This window comes from Thunnus albacares, chromosome 13, assembly GCF_914725855.1.
Source record: "Thunnus albacares chromosome 13, fThuAlb1.1, whole genome shotgun sequence".
Lineage (NCBI taxonomy): Eukaryota > Metazoa > Chordata > Actinopteri > Scombriformes > Scombridae > Thunnus > Thunnus albacares.
This window is the reverse complement of record NC_058118.1, coordinates 26,081,894-26,102,872: the sequence shown is the minus strand read 5'-3', so window position 1 is coordinate 26,102,872 and position 20,979 is coordinate 26,081,894. Positions and strand designations below refer to the sequence as shown.

Genomic DNA, 20,979 nt, shown 5'->3' with positions numbered 1-20,979 from the left:
TCTGATTGTCAGTCATCTGTGAAGCACTTTGACTCGCACTAACTTGTATGAAAAGTGCTCTACCGTACAAATAAAGTTTGATTGATCGACGATGCGGACGGCAAACACCTTCGACAGACCTCGTGCTTTTAGTAAATGGCTTTTACTGTACATGACACTGCATTTCCCATTAAGCAGTGTGGTTTACAGTGAGGTTGTTTTGTGTTTTTGAGCATCTGTTGTACAGTAAAAACGATAGAAAAGGTGTGAAAGCATTTTATTTTCACTTCTTATTTCTCTTTTATGAAACTGGCACCCACTGGTTGACCTTTACTAACTGGGTTTTGTTGTTATTTGTTGGTGAGAGAAAACAAGAAATTTGAAGACATTATCTCTGGCTCCTGTTAACCTGTGAGACTTTATAAACCGAATGAGTTTCCAGAAAAAACAAATCAACAAATAAATGAATAATAAAAGTTGCAAATTAATTCCAATCATCACATTTGGAGACAGAAATCACCTTAAAATATATCTTTGGCTACTGCGTGCGTTATGACATTCAGTATTAATATGACAATGAGTGTTGGTTGATTAGAAAATACAGTGCTGATGAATGTAGAAGCTTGAACTTTTAGCACATTTATTTCCTTTAATTCACCAGTGCGACGTGTCTTTCTTCACTTATTCTGTCCGATTTAATCTTAAAACTATTATGTAGACAAAGCTTTTGTACAGTTGCTCGTGTTTCGAGAACATTTATCATTTGACAACTCGTTTAGTGACAAAAGCATCTTCAGGAAAAAAAAAAAAAAAAAAAAAAAAAGTACAGTTTGTATTGTATCATCACTGATACTGAAACTTTTCAAATACCACATCTCTTCATCTTCACGCCGGGATGTAGGTAATTTACAGCTGTAGGAGTTTTCAACAACTGTTAATAAGTTGTTCTATCTATAAGTTTATTCATAGATTTAAATCTCATAAACAGAGTAGTAGGATATGTAAATGTCTGAGAGAGGAAGTGGACATTGAGGGAAAATGGAGACAGAAAACGAGAGTGTGTGTATTACTAAGAGTGTGTGTGTGTGTTGAATCTTTCTACCCTGGCACTCCCCACACCTCTCTCTCTCTCTCTCTCTCTCTCTCTCTCTCTCTTTCTATGTGTGTGTGTCTCTCGCTCGGCTTCCAGGGAAGGGTGTGTCCGCCTGCCTGCCGCTGAAAGGGAGGGAGGGGTCATTTCACGGCTACTCCTCCCTGCTCTCTCACTCTGTCTCTGTTATTTCTCTTTCGCTCTCATTCCCTCACTGGCAGCCTCAGGATTAGGCCTTTTGTCTCTCTGCCTCTCTCTCTCTCTTTTTGCCTTTTTAATTTTTTTTTATTTCTTTCAGAGAGTGTGTGTGTGTGTGTGTTTTACCCCCCCTTCTGGCAGATTTTTTTATTTTTGGGTGGGGGGGGGGTCTCTTTAGCAGGCTTTTAGAGCAGAGGTAATTCTCGCTGTCATGTGTTTTTTTTTTTTTTTTTTTTTTTTGTCCTGCGCTCTAAACTCTAGCGTGCCATTTCCTGTCTTGCTTCCTCTCCTACCTGTCTTCCTCCTCCTCTTCCTCTTTTATCTTTTCTCCTCCTTTTTCACATTTCCTTCCTCTTCCCCCCCCGCCCCCCCCGCCCCCTCTTCTACTCCCCCACAAACACTTTTCTTCTCATTCCTTCTTGCTTCAAATCCTTTTACAAATCCCACATCCTCCCTCCCCCCCGGCCTGGAAGTTTTTTTTTTTTTTTTTTACCTTGCTCTCACCCCTTCCTCCCTCTTCCCTCCCCCTCCTGGTTCTCTCTACCACTCCCCACCCCACACACGCACCACCCCTCTTGTCACCTCCTCTCCTCCCATCCTTTCCCTATCTTCCAACTCTTCTATTTGTCATCAATCCCTCCTTACTCGTCTCACCTTCTGTCTCCTCTTCTTCTTCTCTCCCTCAGTGCCAGTCGACTCCTAAGCAGAAGAAGAGTGCTGCCGGTGCCCAGAGGAAGCAGAGGAGCCCGGCCAAGCAGAGCACAATGACCCAACAACAACAACAACAACAACAACAGCAGCAACAACCGCCGCCGCCGCTGTCGTCATCGCCACCGCCGCCAGAAGAGGAGAAGAAGAAGGAGGAGGAGCCGACGACAAGGTCTCGACCTCGGCGGGAGGAGGAGGAGGAAGGAGGCGAGGAGGAGCGGGAGGAAGTGGCAACCAAGTCTGTGAAAGAGAAGGAGGAGGAGGAGGAAGAGGAGGAGGAGGAGGGCAAGACAGACGTGCCCTCTGTACAGATCAAACCAGAGCCAGAGGAGATGGAGTGCACGGTGAGAAAGGGGAGGCGGGGTGGGTGAAGGTGATTGGTTGATCTATTAGAGATGGATGAGAGTCAGGTGGGTACGGGCAGGTATGGAGTATGATTAGACATGTTTGATCAAGTCACACACTCAGGATTAAATTCAGGCAGACACTGGAGGAGGATTTTATTTGGAAGTTAATATTCATCAAACAAGCATCACAAACGAGTTACAGTGATAGTTCCAACGTCGGGTATCCAAAGGTAAAGAAGTAGCACACACACACACACACACAGATCTTCAGGACAAAGCAACTGGTGTCAATTTCACCAATTTATTCTGGTCAACAAACATGCTAACGTTTCAGCCTAGTGGTCTTCATCAGAGCGTGGAGAAAAATGGAAATCATGTCATTTGTACACAGGAGTTGGCAGGTGAGTGGCTTAAAGGGTCACATGGTAGTTAACTTCCTGAGTTCCTGTACACATCTTTTCTTGACAGTATGATAATGACTGAAATCAGGTGAAGTGGCAAATATACAGTTTAACAGTTCTGAGGCTAGAGAGGCTCTGCGATATACGTTCTGTGTTTCCATATTTTGAAACTTGTTCAGAGGAAACATCTGAAACTATAATCATCATTCAGTCCAGCGAGTGTCGTTGTCAGTCAGTGATTATATTTCACTGGGTATCAATTTGTCAAATATTAATCCAAGTCTCACCTCTCTTCCAATTGAAGGAGGTCCAGATTTGATCTTGTAGATTTACTTTATATCTGAGACCAGTGTTTGGCCTCCGTTTCATCATCATTCAGATCACTGTTAATGTAAAGGGAAATTCTTGGACCCCCCACCCCCCCCCCCCCCGCCTACACACACACACACACACACTTTTCTCCTCATTCCCTTTGGCTTCAAATCCTTTAACAAATCCCCTCCTGTCCCCCTCCCCCCTTGGCCTGGAAGTTTTTTTTTTTTTTTTTTAACTTGTTCTCACCCTTTCCTTCCTCTTCCCTCCCCCTCCTGTTTCTCTCTGCCACCCCCTCCCCGCACCCCCCCCCCCCACACACACACCACTACCCCTCTTGACACCTCCTCTCCTCCTATCCTCAACCTCCTTTCCAACTCTTCTTCTCTTTATCACCACTCCCTCCTTCCTCGTCTCACCTTCTTCTGTCTCCTCTTCTTCTTCTCTTCCTCATTGACAGTCGACTCCTAAGCAGAAGAGGAGTGCCGGTGGCGCCCAGAAGAAGCAGAGGAGCCCGGCCAAGCAGAGCACCCTGACCCAAAAACAACAACAACAACAACAATCACCGCCGTCGTCATCACTACCGCCACTAGAAGGAGAGAAGAAGGAGGGGCCGGCGACAAGGTCTCGACCACGGCAGGAGGAGGAGGGAGACGAGGAGGAGCGGGAGGAAGTGGCGACCAAGTCTGTGAAAGAGAAGAAGAAGGAGGAGGAGGAGGAGGAGGGCGAGACAGACATGCCGTCTGTACAGATCAAACCAGAGCCAGAGGAGATGGAGTGCACGGTGAGGAGGGGGAGGCGGGGTGGGTGAAGGTGATTGGTTGATCTATTAGAGAGAGAGAGAGAGAGGGGGGGGGGGGGGGGGGTTGGTGAAGGATCTGATCTAGAAGGATTGATGGGAAGACGGATGGATGAGAATCAAGTGGGTGTGAGCAGGTATCGAGTGTGATCAGACATGTTCGATCCGGCCGCGTCAACAAACATGCTAACGTTTCGGCCTAGCGACCTTCATCAGAGCGTGTAGAGTCACATGGTGATTAACTTCTTAAGCTCCCACATACATTTTTTTTTTGACAGTATGATAACGACTAAAATCAGGTGAAGTGGCAAATATACAATTTTTACAGTTCTGAGGTTCTGCGATATACGTTCTGTGTTTCCATATTTTGAAACTTGTTCAGAGGAAACATCTGAAACTATAATCATCATTCAGTCCAGCGAGTGTCGTTGTCAGTCAGTGATTATATTTCACTGGGTATCAATTTGTCAAATCCAAGTCTCACCTCTCTTCCAATTTAAGGAGGTCCAGATTTGATCTGGTAGATTTGCTTTATATCTGAGACCAGTGTTTGGCCTCCATTTCATCATTATTCAGATCTCTGTTTAGTATAAAGGGAAATTCTGGTTGCTTACAGGGTTTTTCCTCCGGTTTTGTCCCTCATTTCTATCTGTAATAACACTGCACTCACTAGTTAAATTGCTGAGAAATGGAAACGTTGCAGCTTTGCTAAAAAAAAAAAAAAAAAAAAGATCAGATGAGGAAAGAAACATGAGCGGTCAGACGATCAGACAGGTTGTAAACAAACCCTCCCAGGCTAGACAAACTTATTTGAAAGAGAAAACAAAATTGTCACCCAAACTGTCTTCTGTGAACGTCCATCACTGACTTTGACCTTCTGTACTTGTGCCTCACTTTCAGTTCTACCTTCAAAGAAACTGATTTAGATAATCAGGCTTCAATGTTCGCTTGTTCACAACCACTCGGATCACCTGACTGCTTATTTCTTGTGTCATCATGACTGATAGAAAAGGAGTTTTATTGACCTTTATGCATCAAGATTTTGTCTGTTTTATCCGTTTCAAAGCGATGCGCCAACCTGTGTTTGATGTTGGCATGAATGGGTTGAGAATTTGTTCTGACCTGGGTTTGACTCAGCCTTTAGACAAAAAAAAACAACCCTTCGTTAAAAAATATTCAAGGAGCTGTGCAAGGAGTTGGTTGGGGTGTGTCGTGTCAGGTACCGGTGAGATGATGAAATACTACAGGGTGTATTTGCCGTGCATACGGGCTTTGTGGCAAAAGTTGGGTCAAGTTCAACATTTTTGCCAAACGACCATGTGTCTTTTTTGACAGTTCCTTCTGCGCTTATTTCAAATAACTAAGGAGGGTTTTTCCAAGCAGCGCTGTTGTCTGTGTGAACGACGCCTAACTTCCTGAAACACTGTGTCTACAATGAACTCGGTGCTGAAAGTCTGCTTGAATTGCAACATTTTCTTTAACTGTTCAGCTTTTTGAAAGCACATGAGCACAGGTCTGTAAAATACCCTCTCCATAATAAATTCAGCTATTTTCAATCTCAAAGATATTTGAACATGAATGTAGAATTTAGAGTTGTGGCATGAAGGAGACAATACCAGACTCTCCTCCATCATAATGCTCAATACTCAACTATTATCAACTATTGCTCACAAGCGACTATTGTTCGATATCGCTTGTGAGCAAATATGTTTGTACAATGTCTGGTTCAGTTCTGTGGTTTAGTAGCAACGTATTTCCTTTGAGAACAACAACCTCCAGGTGTTTTATCTGTGACAGGTCAGCAGTGAGTTTTTATCTGTCTTGCACATGGAGTTTGTATGTGAAAGTGTTGTTATTTTTCTATTGTTATCCATTATTTTAAGCCAGATTTCGATCACCAAACACTCTCAGATGTAACCAGTTGTTTCACACGTCCTCTGGTCATTTTTGACAACCCTGCATACTGACTAGATGTTGATTGGTCAACTTTCTTCTAAATATTGAAAAAAAAAATGGAATTTCAACAGGCTACTGAAAGCTAAAATGATGCCTGTACCAGTCATTTTGTGAAATTGGACCCAACATTTAAGTTATATTCACAGTTTATGAAGTTTCTAAGCTGTTTTCATGAACTTTAGCCGTGTAATAAGATAATATTTTGAAGATGTTTGGCTCAGAAGGTGTCCTCAAAGATGGGCGTTTTGCGATTATTCATCACACTAACACAGCGATGATATCATATCAGTTATTAATCATTGTTCCACTTTATCACCACAAACTTAGTCAGAGTTAGAAAGATAAGATAGATAAGAACAGAGGATGTAGAGGGCTGATAGAAAGGGGATGGACTGATTGAAATGGAAAGTCTGGGTAGTGGACTGGTGGGCGGAGTACGAAATGAAGGATGAATGGTTGATAGATGGAGATCTGGAGGTGGATGGAGTGTAGGAAGTGTTAAGAGTAAAATTGATGGAGGGTTGACTGCAGAGATGTATGGAGAGGTGGTTGAGCGCAGCAGGAGGGTGAAGGAGGGATGGATCGAGCAGAGTGCGGTGGATGAACAGATGAGGAAGAGGAAGAGTTTGGTGATCATTGTGATGAAAGTCAGGAACAGCAGATACTAAAGTTTTCTTGAAGCTATGGTGGCTATCACAGCACATGCGAATTACCCAGCTGTTCTTCTGCTGCTGCTGTTTATTCTAAACAAACCAGAATAATCATAATAATCACTTTTCCACCAAACTAATTAATGGGTTTAGTCTATAAAATGTTAGAAACTAGTGAAAAACGCCCATCATGATTTCCCAAAGCCCAAGATAATATCTTCAAATAGCTTGTTTTGTCCAGCCAACAGTCCAAATCCTAAAAATATTTAGTTTATAAAGAGAGGAAAGGAAAGAAGAAGAAATTCTCTAATTTGATAAGCTGAAACCAGAAAGTGTTCAGCATTTTTGCTCTATAAATGCTTATTCAATCATCAAAATCACTTTTGATTAATTGTCAATTTCAAAAGTTATGATTTTCATATTCACACTTGAGCTTGAGAGCTGATGCTGGAGGCCTATTTGTTGCAGGTTTAGCAGGTCCAGTCCCCAAACATCGTGGTTGGAAGCTCTGGATGGAGATAGTGAATGAGAAACCTTCTCACTTTCCACTTTAACTGCTACTGCTGGAGAGCCTTAAAGCAAATCATTTAACCCGCCAGCAGCAGAGAATAAGCAAATTTAACTGTGTAAATGTTAAGCGAGGCACCTCTGCTGGGTTTCTCTGAGTCTTGACATGATGTCAGGAGATTACGATAGCAGGACGTAGGTACGTAGGTCTGATGATGGATGAAAATGATTGATGGATGAATTAAAGACAAAGTCAACAAACACTAGATTGCTCTCACATTGTAAAGCGTGTTGACATTTTCGGATTTTATATTTCAAGCGGCAAAGTTGACCTTTTTGTTTGTTTTTAATTCTTAGTGATCACAGGGAACGTACCGGTAAAACAAGCTTCAAGCAATAAATAGCGAGGCAGTCAGATGTCAAAGCAGAGACAACACACCCCAAGGAGAGACTATGGGAATCGTTTTGAAGAGAATAGCTCCTCTCGAAACCAAACTCCTACACGGGTTACCCCACACGTTGCCTGAAAGCCTCAGTGGTTTTACTTCTCATGATCCAGCTATTTTGGTCTGATGGTCTACTAATAAATTAAGCTAATTTGGATCTTTTTCTTCATGATTTCACTGAACCGGGGAGTTTCTCTGGAGAGGGAGAACGCCTGCATCTTTCAGTCTTTTTTTTTTTTTTTACAGATGACTTTTCTACGTGCTGAGATATACTGAACATGTCTCAGAGGATTTGAGCAGTGTGAATAATCCTGATAATTTTTGATCATTTGAGGAACAAAATATGGCATTTTGCATCATTGTTTAGGTTATTTTAAACTATAGCAGACAATAAAGTCTAAATATGTGAAATACTACTACTGTTTAATTGCTGTTGTGGTAATCTATAATTACAGTTGTTAAACTTGACAAAATGTGTCAGAATGTGCAGTCCAAGCCTTATAGTCCAAATTATTGGGACAAAATAACATGAACGCTTATAACTATAAATACTTACACATTGAAGACATTAAATCCTCACTGCCAACACTGATACATAAACATATCTTAGTGGGTTAGTTTCTACTTGTAACCAGTGTTCCTCTGTGTAAAATCAGTTTGCCAGATGTTGTTATTTTCCAGACTTGACACAGGAAACGATTTTAGTTTTTTTTTTTTTTTTTTTTTTTGCACTTGTGCAGCTGCATTGTGGATTCTGCTGATCTGGCAATTTTTGGAGCTGTTTTTGTTGTCTTACGTTGCTTACAGTAGGTGCATTCAGATTTTTATAGCTGATAATTACTGCAAATTGGGATTCAACCTCATGTAACTCACCTGTGCAGCAGTGTTTGTAACTCAGCTTCTTAAAGGCTCAAGACTTTATTTTTTTTACAGTGTAAATTTGGCTTAAATTTACTCACATAATTAAAGAGTTTGTCTCATTAATGAAAAATCTGATTTTTTTTTTTTCAACTGATTATAATTGAAAACTTAAGTCTGTTTTTTTTTACTGATGTAAACAAAAACATTCATAACTTAAATTCAGTGTTGTTTAGGGTTTATCCTTTTATGAAAAGACCCGTCAATCATCAGTTTGATAATGGTAGCTGGTTGCGGTGTTGTGTTCTGAACTTTATTAACATTTTGATTGTGGATTATTAAAAAACATGAATCCTCTTGTCATTAGGTGATAAGATCAATTTGTCTTCCTTTTGTCCTCCAAAAGTCCACATCGTGTTCTCAACCTCGAAATCTACGTGGCTGACGACTGTTTGGCTGCTGGCTGTTTGTAGTTTCTCATCCTGATTAGGATCATAATGAATATCGGTGGCTAGAATTTCAGAATGCGAATTAAATATAATCATGAGTAATAAATCCTGTGGGAGTGTTCGCATGACACCCTGGCTGAGATCACAGGTCGACAGTGCAGGCATGTTGCTACACCTTTGACATTTCTAACCTTAGTGTTAAATTGATAGGTAGGTTCGTGTACTCTGTTAGACAGACAAAAGAATAGAATAGAATAAAGAGTGTGAGCAGTGACGATAAGTTGAGGCCTGCCAGAATCACAGGCAACTTATAGCAGCCTCATGCTGAGGGAGGAGGTGTTGTCATCTGGAAGGGAGGATGGGTGAGGTATAAAGAGAGGAAGCTGTAGGGAGGAGAAGATGGGGAGAGAAAAAGAAACAGTTTGGTAACAAGGACACAGATGACAAAAGAGTGCAGACGGAAAGAGGAGAGATAGAAGAAAAGGTGGAGAAAGTGGTGTGTGGACAGTCAGATAAGCACTTGCTGCACTGCAGGATTATGACTGTCATCCATTTTGTTCTTCTATGCGTTGCCTTCAATGTTTCCATAATGTTTCACAGTCGGGTCGGTGCAGCGAGCAGCAAGGAGATGCAGACTGGGGCTAGCTGTTCCCTTTGGTTTTAATTAGAGAAGCTAACAATGCTAACAGGCTTTTTTTTTTTTTTTTTTTGAGAAACGGCAGGGCAAGAAGAGGGATGTTTTTGTCTGTAACCCAAAAAAATCAGTAGAAAAGGTCCAGTATGTTGGGTTTTTGGGATATTAGCTTGGAAATGAGAACACACACCACATCAAATCCACCGTATAATACCCTCCAGTGCTTTATGCTAACACTGTAGCATATACTTTGTGAGCCTCTGTTAGTACCTTTTTGATATTGAAGCTTGTATTTTGTTTGAATTTGTTTTTTTTTTTTACATTTTAGTATATCCTGTAGATTCATTAACTTCAATCTAACCAACCAAGGTGAATATTTCAGGTAAATTCATTTGCCTGAGCAGTAAATTTCCTATCATCTACTACCTTCACCTCCTGGGGCAGCAGAGAAACTCGTCTGACCTGAAGCCCCTGGAAATCCTAATGGAAGTTTCTTTTTTATTCCACTATCAAACATTTTCATCATATTCACTATTTCAGTCAGTAGTAGTCGGGATAGTTTTGGTTGCAGGTTTGAACTTCTTCACACCATGTACGGTAATGACAGGAGCGCAGTTCAGCCATCAATCATATCTAACTCAAAAAATGTTCTCAGATGGGTCCCTGTCATGTCAAATGCTCGTCTGTGGGTTTGCCAGCTATCTATCAAACAGACTGAAGTGATTGCATTCACACGTGTGATGGTATGTGAGAAGGGATATGCAAGACTGGCTGTATAGGCTGGGAGTATTGTGTTTGGGAGGAGAGATAGGAGGTACAGTTAACAGGGAAGTCGCAAACAGGGCAGGAAATCGGCTGTTTTTCATCCTCAGCTGATACTGATGGACTGTAGCACCTTTAACTTTTAGGAAAACTAAAAAGATGGCATATGTGTGCTTTTCAATGGGGCTTGAAGTCAGAATAGAGACGGAGGTTTTGGTGTTTTTAACTGTGTTGCTGTTTGTTTAGGTTAAATCAGGGTTTAAAATAGGTTTCAGGCATGTGTTGGTTATGTTTAAAGGTAAGTTCAGCCTCCAGGGCATGAACACATGGGTGTAATTGTCAAAAGTGAACTGTGTGCGTGGATATAAGAGTCTTTAGAGAGATAAATCAATAGTGAATGAACAGTTTGTAACAGTGTGATGAACCACCTTTGTCACCTTTACAGAAGCTGATAAATTAGAAGTACTTCACCCACTAAGATTCATTTGAACTTATGAAAAGAGATTGATATTTTGTTAGTGTCGTGTTCATGACCACATATAGACTTTTCAGTTCAAGTGGTCATCCTTGCAGATAAAATTGTCTACTTTTGGTTGTTTTTTTGTGGTGAATACTTGTTCTGTTCCCCATGCTTCAGCAAACTTTTTGCCAGTTATAACAATCCAGGAAAGATAGCTTTAGATATGAGGCCATTCGTTTTGCTTTGATTTGATTGGTTTCACGCTGTCGACAATGATCAGGAAGTTTGAAAACAGGGCAAGAAGCACAGCCATTCAGCTGATGCACCTTTTTGTTGTTTTTAATTCATGCGAACCGCATCTTTGACTTTTCCGAGGCTTCTCTTATCGAGGAAGCAGGCGCAGAATTGCATCATACCTGCCAAGACTTGTGCCAAAGGTCATGACACATTCATTACCTGCTCAGTCATCATTTACAATAGACCTTTTCCACCGACATGGAAGGTTATAAATCTGTTCTCACTTGTGTCATCAGTTATGCTGAAGATGCCAGTTATATGTTGCCTCTGGCTCTATGACGGAGAGATTTGTGTTTCAGTAGAACTCATCACACAGTACAGGCGTTTTTGTCTGTTTCTGTTTTCTAGTTATAAAAAAATCAATCAAGGATTTCAAACTGTAAATTCTGGGATGTTATGGGTTTCTGGAAAAAATCACTTTTCACTTTTTTTTATAGTTGCACAGTAATCTTCAAGGCAGACCTTGTCTCACTGCACAACTATGCATCTGAGCATAACAACACGATATGTGGAGTTCCCCAGGGCTCAGTACTAAGGCCTCTTTTATTTAATGTTTACATGCTTCCAATTGGCCAAATTATGCCAAACAATAAATTCACAATTATGCATATGACTCAGTTGTACCAAACTTTGTCAGAAAACTGACAACAAAAACAGAAAGAGAATTCAACTCTCGCAATGTTTTTTTTTTCTTGTTTTTCTTTTGATTTCACGTTTTTTTTGCTAGTTTTTCTCACTGTTCTGTGATTCCTCAATTATTAAATATTTACATACTTTATATGCACTGTTTGTGTCTCGATACTGCTCTGAATGTTGTTTTATGTCGACCCCCATAGAGTGCTTATACAATACTGTGTCTAACATGCAAAAAAGAAAAACCCTTTGAATTTGAAATATTTGAGATGTTATAAACATTTAGCATCGGAACAGATTTATATGCTGCTTTGACGGTTTATTTGCCGTTTTTCTAACGATTCAGTCATGTGCACAGGAAGTGAAGCTGAAAGTATTGGTGGGGACAGTGTGAAGGAACTGGGGGATGCAGTCACGGTCTTGTAATCCGAAGGGTCACATGTTTGACCCCACAAGAGCCGAACTGCCCACCCGCTGTTAGAGCCTCAAACTAAACTCATCGACTTATTTTTAAAAGAAATATAATATTTCAGCGAAAAAGCAGAATTATGTCAGTGTGTTTACATGTTGAGGGTAGGGTGGTGGGGGAGGGGGTTGGTAGAGCCTTATGTGTGTCTTGTGGCATGATGTGGTTTGGGTTAGTGAAGGGTGGGGGCTGGGTGGAGCAGTAGTGCCTAAGGGATCATTAAGCAGAGGGTGTGAGTGCATGCGTGCGTGCGTGCATGTGTGTGTGTGTGTGTGTTAACCACACCTCTGTAGCTGTCTCGAACAGAGGGGAGTGGAGTTTCCTGTCCAAAGATAAAGTCTCCAGGAAGCAGATCCTCCTGGTATTCACTCCGTTGGGAGCTTACAAACACTTAAACACCTTAACGCACACATTAATGCTGCGTGTAACACCTTAAGCCCATGTCACTATTATCACCTCTGTTATTAGAGGTTTGTATTTTCTACACTGTAACTCTGGCATGACGATTGTTCGCCTGTTCCGGTGCTTTTTACATCTATCTTTTAAACAGGATGTGATTTTTTCCAAATAAAGCAGTCTCCGATTCTTTGAATGATGGCTGTTGTAGACATGAATTAAAAAGGATTTGTGTATGGTGGCCCCTAAGGACAAAACATGTCCATGAGTGAAAGCACAAACATTAAAAGAAATTCAGACTTAATCCAGAAATGCCACAAAATGCACTTCACTTCTCTTAACTTGCTATCCTAACAAAATAATTATTCGTAAGGAGACCCCTGCATGCTTTTTTTATGCAATGTTCAACCACGAACCTCTGCAGTTATATATTTGCCCACTGACTCAGCATGCCTCTCGAAATTTGAAACACTGCTGAATCCTTGTTGGTGATTGGTTCCTGCTGTGTGTGACCAACGGATGTAATCAGCTAGTGGTCACACAGAACAATATTAGTTTGTCTAGAATAGATCTTGCTATTTCCTTATTTGCTCCTCAATAGGAAACAATATGAAGGGCGACTATAGGGATTACGTAATACAAACATCAGCCTGCAGCAGCCTGTTCCATGTAAAGACACGCTGTCGTGAACTCAGTGGTTCTGCTTAAGGTTTATTTTCATTATCGATTAAGTCAGCAAGTCAATTTTTCTTATATAGACCTAAATAAAAAACATAAATTTGTCTCAAAGAGCGTCGATCACTCTTTAAAATGAAAAGAGAGAGGGGATGATCAGACAGGCTGGATAGTTCGTGCAAGTTAACTAGTGTTTGTTGGTATGTCAGAACGGGGTCAAAGGTCATTCTGTGGCCCCGTTTTGGCTTTGCAGCAAAAGTTGGCAAAAGACTCTCTCTTTTATTGTGATCTCTCTCTCTCTTTATCACTCTCTCTCTCTCTCTCTCTCACACACACACACACACACACACACACACACACACACACACACACACACACTTTGTGTATTTCATCTCCCTCTTTCTCCCGCCGTTGTTCTTCCTCTACTTTCTCTTTCAAACTCTCACACTTGACTCTCTCTCTCTCTTTCTCTATCCCCTTTTCTCCCTTTCTTGTTCTCCCCTCTCTCTCTCTCTCTCTCTCTCTCTCTCTCTCTCTCTCTCTCTCTCTCTCTCTCTCACGCCCTAATAGGATATGTCGAGGGAGGCTCTGCTTCCGCTCGCGCCGTCACCATGGCAACCGCGGCTCTGGCGGGAGTTGCCGAAAAGACTATGTTGCCTGACCCCTCCCCCTCCCCCTTGCCTCCCTCCCTCACTCACTCACTCCACCCTCCTCCTCCTCCTCCTCCTCCTCTTCCTCCTCCACCTTTCCAAACTGGCCTCTCTCTCTCTCTCTCTGTTTCTCTACCTCTCTCCCTCTCTCGCTCTCTCCCTGCCCCCTCCTCTCACTCTCTCTCTCTCTCTCTCTTTCTAACTCGCCACTTCAGCCAACAGCGAGCACACACACACACACACACACACACACACACACACACACACACACACTCTCTGAATACCTGCCAGCACAGCACAGTGAATAGCCCTGTAATCTCTCTCTCTCTCTCTCTTACACACACTAACACACACTAACACACATTAACGCACGCAAACACACAATAAGGCCCCCTGTGTGCGTGTGTGTGTGTGTCACTGATGTATGCACATAAACAAGTCAGTTGTCCTCCTGCAAAGAGGAGCACTCATGCACAAAGTCAGGCCACAACACGCACATACACAGTCACACACACATGTACACACACTTTATTACTCCCCATGTGTTTGTGTGTGTATGTGTGAGAGAGAGAGCATGAGACATGAGAGGTTAGAGGCCTATTTACTGTGCTTTTGCCAGGAGGGTTTGCTAGCATGAGTGTTAGTCAGTGTGTGTGTGTGTGTGTGTGTGTGTGTGTGTGTGTGTGTGTGGCAGAGCATTCAATCCATTCAAAGGACAGCACATTCACAATATTTGGATGCAGTGGGAGAGAGAGAGAGATGTTGTGGGGGGGGAGAAAAAAAAGACAAATGCACTGCAGAAATTGGACGGATGCGGTTTCCTCTGCTGGTGCAGGATGATGATGTCATTGCTGGCAGCCAGACACTTTCTCCTGCATGTGGGGCTTCCAGGAAGTAAAAAAAAAAAGCAGCTTTGATTGGGACAAGAAGTAGTTATGACTCTGGTGTTTGTGCACATATTTATTCAGAAGTGGTCCGAGTAACATGTACTTATTAAGCGATGTTTGGTCTGGCTCTTAATTATCCGTTAGCTGTGTGTACTATGAAATGAGACATGACTGTGTGTCTGTGTTCTGTTTATTGATACAGTAAATGCTTCTTCTGCCTGTTGTCCTTATGGCCAAGTTGAAAAGTTCGCACCGTTCTGAACGGACACACTCACACAGTCTCTCCTCGTTCCTAGAAGGCTCTCATAGCTAGTTAGTTATTGTGTTGTATAAGTTCACAGCCTGCATACAGTGGTGAAATATTTGTCAAACATGGAGAAGACCAAGACTTCTTACATCACATTGCAAACAGAGTCTTCTGTACCGAGCTCTACAAATAAAATCAGCCTCAGAAAAGGTTCCTGAAACACAGCTCAAGGTTTTTTTTTTGTATAATCATTCATCCAGAAAAACTCATCACAAATTAAAGACATTTCACCAAATAGTTCAACTCTTAAATCATTGTGTTATGAGCAATAAATTATAAAATAGACTTTGTATTCAGTCTTTTCTCTTCAGGGAGTGCAGTAAACCTGCCTGTTTCTATAGCTGATGGTGAAGTACTTGAACGTAACTGTGCACACACGAGATATTTGACTTTTGGATCAATTCTGCTTCACATAAGTCTCCACCCTGACAATATGTTCTTAATTCAGGTTTGTATTAAACATCACCAGACTGTATTTCTTTGTACATCAGGGATAGTAGCGCTGGGCATCATTAATATTACACTGTAATCTGTTTTGGAAGATGAAAAGAGAATCAGTGACACAAGATAAGGATTTCACTTCACTAATCCAGGGGTTTCCATGCAAAACATCCCAATTAAAACTCTTTCTATTGAGCCGCTGTTCAGGCATATTCACAAGTCTGTTCCGAAGGTGAATCATCTCACATTTATATCTAATTCAGTGTCATAGTATTGTTTGTCCACGTGAAAAGTGACAAATACTTCTGAAAAAGAGAAGTTCAAACCTCGACTCCTTCTCAGCTCTGCACAGCCGACCAATCACTGTGTGAAGCGGGTGTGAAAGTCAGATTCTTGGTTTCGGAAAGCTACAGAAACTCCCTCCTCGATTCTGAAGTCAGAAAGGTATGTGGGGAAGCTGTTCGATCATCTAACAAACGCCTCTGATGAAGCACGCTGACAGCTTAAGGCTCTTGATGCACTTTTTGTTTGTGTCAACGACTTCCTGTAGATGAGCAGCTGTGATGCATTGATGCGTACTGCGTTATGTACCTGAAACTAGGCTGAATAATCCCCGGCAGAACCTGAATATCCTGAGAATGTCCAAATTTGCACAATGTAGACATAATGGCAATACCCGAGGAAGTTTGCATATTGTTAATGAGATTGTGGCAGATATTGACCTGATATTCTGACCTCACTTTTCACACTCTTAATGGCATCTTGTGGATGCATAGTGTTAAATTCTTAGGAATCATGAGGCAACGCTTCCCTTCACGACACCATTAATCTGTAGCTCCGGCATCTGATATCAGCACAAAGAAACTTCATGTTAACAAGAGGACATTCAGTCTATTATTCAGCTCTAAACTTAGGATATTATTAAATAAAAAGGAAAAATTCACCTTGTTCCAACACAGACTGTTTCCTGAGTTAAATCCAGGTGTCGCGGCTGCCGACGCCGTCTGTAACGAGCTTTACTGATGCCAGGTTGACTGAAACAAGATGTTTGGTTTGTGGTTTATGAAGATGATGATTTTGAAATAATAATAATAATTAATAATAATAATTCTGCTGTTTCAAGTCTTGCTTTATCATCAGAACAGCAGTGAATTGCTTCTCTATCAATTCAAGGTTTTTCTCAGTGCCTGAAAAGCTCGTTATTTGGACATTGAATGTGTCTTTTTTTTTTGACAAAAATGTGTTGTGTATGCAGAGAGTGCTGAGAGCTGGCCTTTAATGTGTAGCATTATGTACATCTGACAAGGGAGGAAAGGAAGCTGATTGTTTCCCTCAGTTAGCAACCTGAAAAGATGGTACTCTGCGATTTCTGAAAAACTGATGTTCTACAGAAATTTCTGTGGATGATTCTGAGGCATCAGCGAAGGACCGGAGGAGCTCTGTTGAGCTGTTTTAACCTGTGAACTACTGTGATGTTCTCTCTCTCTGCCTCCAGGTTGAGTACAATATAATCCACAGCTGGATGCAACAAGTTCAGGCACATTCTCATAAGGTTACAGAGAAGCATGCTGGGAAACTATTGAAGGAACCATAACTAGGAAACAAAGCAGGTTGAGGGGAAAGTGGGTACACCAAAAGAAAAGTAGATCGTTACAGCTCAATTTAGCTAAATTCTTAAAATACACCAAGGATTAATATAAAATGCTGCCAATCCAATGCTTTTGAACTTGTTTCAACATCCTTGCTTGCAGGAAAATCTTATTTACAATCTGGAAGTTCTTTGCGTATTGTCTGCCATCACTTCTTTCAGTTATAAAGACACTTTATTTATTGTCTTCATTGTAGAGACACAGGGAGCGGAGACACTGATATACAGACTTTTATGTCTGTTTATGAGTGGATAGGGCGTTGCAACACAGTTATCCAGACAGGTTTTAAACAAGTTCAGTTTAGCCCAGTTATGTAAACTGCTTATTTGGAAGAGACAACAAAGTTGAGCATTAATGTTAGCATCCAGATGTGTTTGTTGCAGAGGCCCTTCCTCTACATTCCTCTGTCGAGAGCTCTTCAGTAAAGTGTTTCCATAACTGATATGAATAGTGGCCAAAATAATGAAAATAAGGAGCAGGTTGTTTGAAATAAAGACTTTTTACAGTTGTCATTGTACAGAACCTACAGTACTGTGCAGAAACTTCAGGCACTGAAAGTAAAGTGAGGATACTTTCAAAACTAACGCCGTTATATGTTTTTATTTATCATCCGACATCCGGAGTTCTCCTCGGTAAACTTGCACGCAGTTTCTCAAGTACAGTACTCGGCGGGTCGGTTGTTCCTGCATCTTGGAGAAGGTGCCACAGTTCTTCAGTGGATTTAGGCGTCTCAGTTGCTTCTGTTTCTTCATTTAATCCCACACTGTTGTTGAGATCAGGGCTCCGCGGGGGCCAAACCATCTGCTGTAGGACTCCTAGTTCTTCCTGTTGCTGGAGATAGGTTTTTATGACTCTGGCTGTATGTTTGTGGTCGTTCATCATACTGCAGAATGAATTTGGGACCGATCGGACGCCTCCCTGATGGTGTTGCGTTATGGTTAAGAATCTAACATCTGAAGTGCCTAAAACATTTTCACAGTACTGTAGTTTAAAATGAGAAAATGCAAGTGAAGTATAAGTGATCTATGACATATTTGTGACTTTTTATTTTATTGTTAATGTGCTGTAGCTCAAACTAGAAAGGCTCCACATCCTGGTCACTTTACTTAGGTTGTCTTGAAGCTAATTCTATAATATCTACATGTGTCTTTAACATACAGCCAGACTTTGGTTTATCAGAGTTCCTGTCAGTGTCTACATGCCCTTTGGTGCTCTAATTTATTTGCTATACAAACACTGATAAAAGCTTTATTTATCTTAGTTGTGAGCTAAGATATGATTGCGTAAAAATCTAAATCTTCGTATCTAAGCACGTATCCACTGGCAAGCTCCTAATTAGTGCTTTATTAAAAACAACTGTATGAGAAAGGTCAACTTAAGTCTAACTACGCTAAAATCACGTAGGTAAGGTACATCATGTTGCTCGCTACAGATGCCTGAATGGCTGATCCAGGAATTGGAATTACCTGTAAGCACTTTTATTAACCTTTATTACTAAAATGCTTAAATATATCATGTTAAACCACAGTGTAAAGGTGTCTGGAGGTGGAATTTTTCCTTTTAATTGGAGAAAAAACAAAGTGTACGTTCATGTGGAACAAGCTGCGCAGGTTCAATTAAAACTTGAGTAGAGTTTGCTTTAAGGTCGGAGTCAGACCATCTCATGTGGGCGTTTGAGACGAACAAGTTACTAAGCACCCAGGAAATCAACACTGGCAACTCCTATTAGGTAACAGAGAGTCGAGGTTAACAGACACGGCGAGCTCTGCTGGGATCAGCCTGCTGACAGGTGGGTGAACCAGAGGGAGAGAGAGAGAGCGAGATAGTTGGGAATAGACTTTAACACAGGGGTGGGGGCAGTTGGTGTTTCGTTGGGTGGGTCAGGTTGTAAGGGGTGGAGCTGCATGTGTGTATGTGTTTTTGCGCGCCGGGTAAGGCGGGGCCGCGTGCTTCGTGGTTAATATCTCCCCCAGCTGTTGTTTTTGCACTCAGTCTTTATTATATCGTCCATATCTGCCTTCACACCCCTGCAGAGGATATTCTCACATACGGTATATACCACATACAGCATGTTAAATCATAATAAAGCAGTGTTGATCATAGATTACATTGACACACAAGCACACTCCCAGTTGGTGTGTTTTTTTGTGTGGTGAAAATCAATGGCAAAGTTGCCTCTCCCTTCATCTCTCACCTAATCTCTCCTCTCCTCCATCCTCTCTTTCATTAACACACAGTCACAGTATTGTTTGTCTCACCTCGTGACCTATTGATTTCTTCCTGTAGAAAAAAAAAACAGCAGTAGCATGGACTGAAAGTCTATTAGGCTTCAGTGGAATTTAGTTTCTATGGCATGACTAACATCCTGTTTCTATGTTGTGTAGTGGTTTAGTAGGTTTTTTTCTTTTTCTATTTCTATTTTTAACACACAAGATAACATCTCAACCAAGGTTTAAAAGCTGCTATATGGTTACAAAGTCAATGTTTTGGTTTCCCTTGGTGACATTTTGGCAGTAACTTTTCCAGCAAAAGCTCAGAAACTACAGTTCGGTTTAGTTTTTTGTCTGTTTGCATAATTAGACTGATGAAAGATTAAAATCACATATATTAGTTGTGGTGTTGTTGTTTTGTAATTTGCATGAATCGCGTGATGTATGAATGAATTTTTGGAAAGCAGACATGCAGAGATGGAAACACCAGAGAGGTCAGACGCTTGTTGGCAAAACCTCCAAAGAAACTGATTCTCCACATTGAAATAGTAACACACACAAAAAAAACCAAAATCCTGTTCTCTCACATTCACTCTCTGTCTCTCAGTAGACTGGTAAACTTTGTTTAAATGTCAATTACATAAGAACTTTCTATCCTGCGTAATTATATCGATACCTGCAACGACTTGTGCTCCTTTACATTCTGAATGACGCTGTAGACATGTTGTAACATTGATCAAAGCTGGTGTTTGACCAGTAATTGAAGTTCAGCGCTGCAGACTCCACCTTAATTCATCAATTCATTTTCTGTCGATTGATAGGAAATTAATCGGCAACTATTTTGATAATTAAGTAATCAAATCGGTAATTTTTTTTAAGCAAAAATGCCAGAGTTTCAGCCTCCCAGATGTGATGATTCAATGCTTTCTTTCTTATATGAGGTCATCACCTTTGACTCTGGGAAATTATAAAGGGCTTTTTTCAGTATTTTCTGACATTCAATAAAAATAACGACTAATTAAGAAAATAATCGGCAGATTAATCAAAAATAAAAAGAATTAGTTGTGAGTTGTAACCCTACCTCAATCATTCCTGGGCCATCAGAAAACCTTGACCTTGGAGGACTGACCTTTTTGGGAGCAGAACTACAGCCCCAAAAAACCTCCTAAAAACTGAGGTTGTATTCCAAGTGAAGTTCTTGAGTTTTTACTGAATTCTTACAACAGTTTGTGTAAAAATTCCTGCGATCATTTGTGACCAAGACCAAGCTCCTACCCTGTTAAAGTGGGCGTCATCTGTATCTGCAAGTCCCGACATACAGCACACGTACGTATTATCATCTCTGTTCCATAACTGTATACAACACTGGAAGAAGAGACTGGCCAGTGTTTATACACTTATTACAGCTTGTATGCATCCAACATGCCACGTTGTAAAAGAAAGTGAGGTCATGACATAAAAATGACATTAACAGCACTGTGCTGTCTGTTCGGTCAGTCTCTTAGGCATCAGATCATAACATACCGTATGCAGACATTATGTCATTAAAATGTCATTTTTTTTAATGGGCATTCAGTACAGGAGCTGTTGCAGTTGACCTCACTTGTATAACCTGCCATAAATAAGTAATATGGCTGCTAACAAAGGTGTGTTGATCAGCCTGTCAGTGCTGCTGAATTTAACGCTATGCATATTTAACCTGCTTTGAACTTGCATTTTCACATAACACACACAAAAAAAAAACCCCTCTGATGCAGTGACAGGTGTCAGTCTGTGGCTGCTTTGCTTCTGCTGCAACTAAATTGGGAGAAA

General features: G+C 41.1%; 1 protein-coding gene across 3 annotated transcripts in view; it reads left to right on the top strand.

Annotated features, from left to right (window-relative positions):
* The window catches only part of klf8 (Kruppel-like factor 8), an 80,251-nt gene that overhangs the window by 38,546 nt on the left and 20,726 nt on the right, over window positions 1-20,979 (top strand). For 2 of the 3 annotated variants that reach the window (XM_044370253.1, XM_044370252.1), the window contains exons 2-3: window positions 1,954-2,319; window positions 3,496-3,819. In XM_044370253.1, coding sequence (XP_044226188.1) covers window positions 1,954-2,319; window positions 3,496-3,819 — 690 coding nt within the window. Of the gene's footprint in view, window positions 1-1,373; window positions 1,464-1,953; window positions 2,320-3,495; window positions 3,820-20,979 lie in introns of those variants that run through there. The other variant, XM_044370254.1, reaches the window with a different exon arrangement.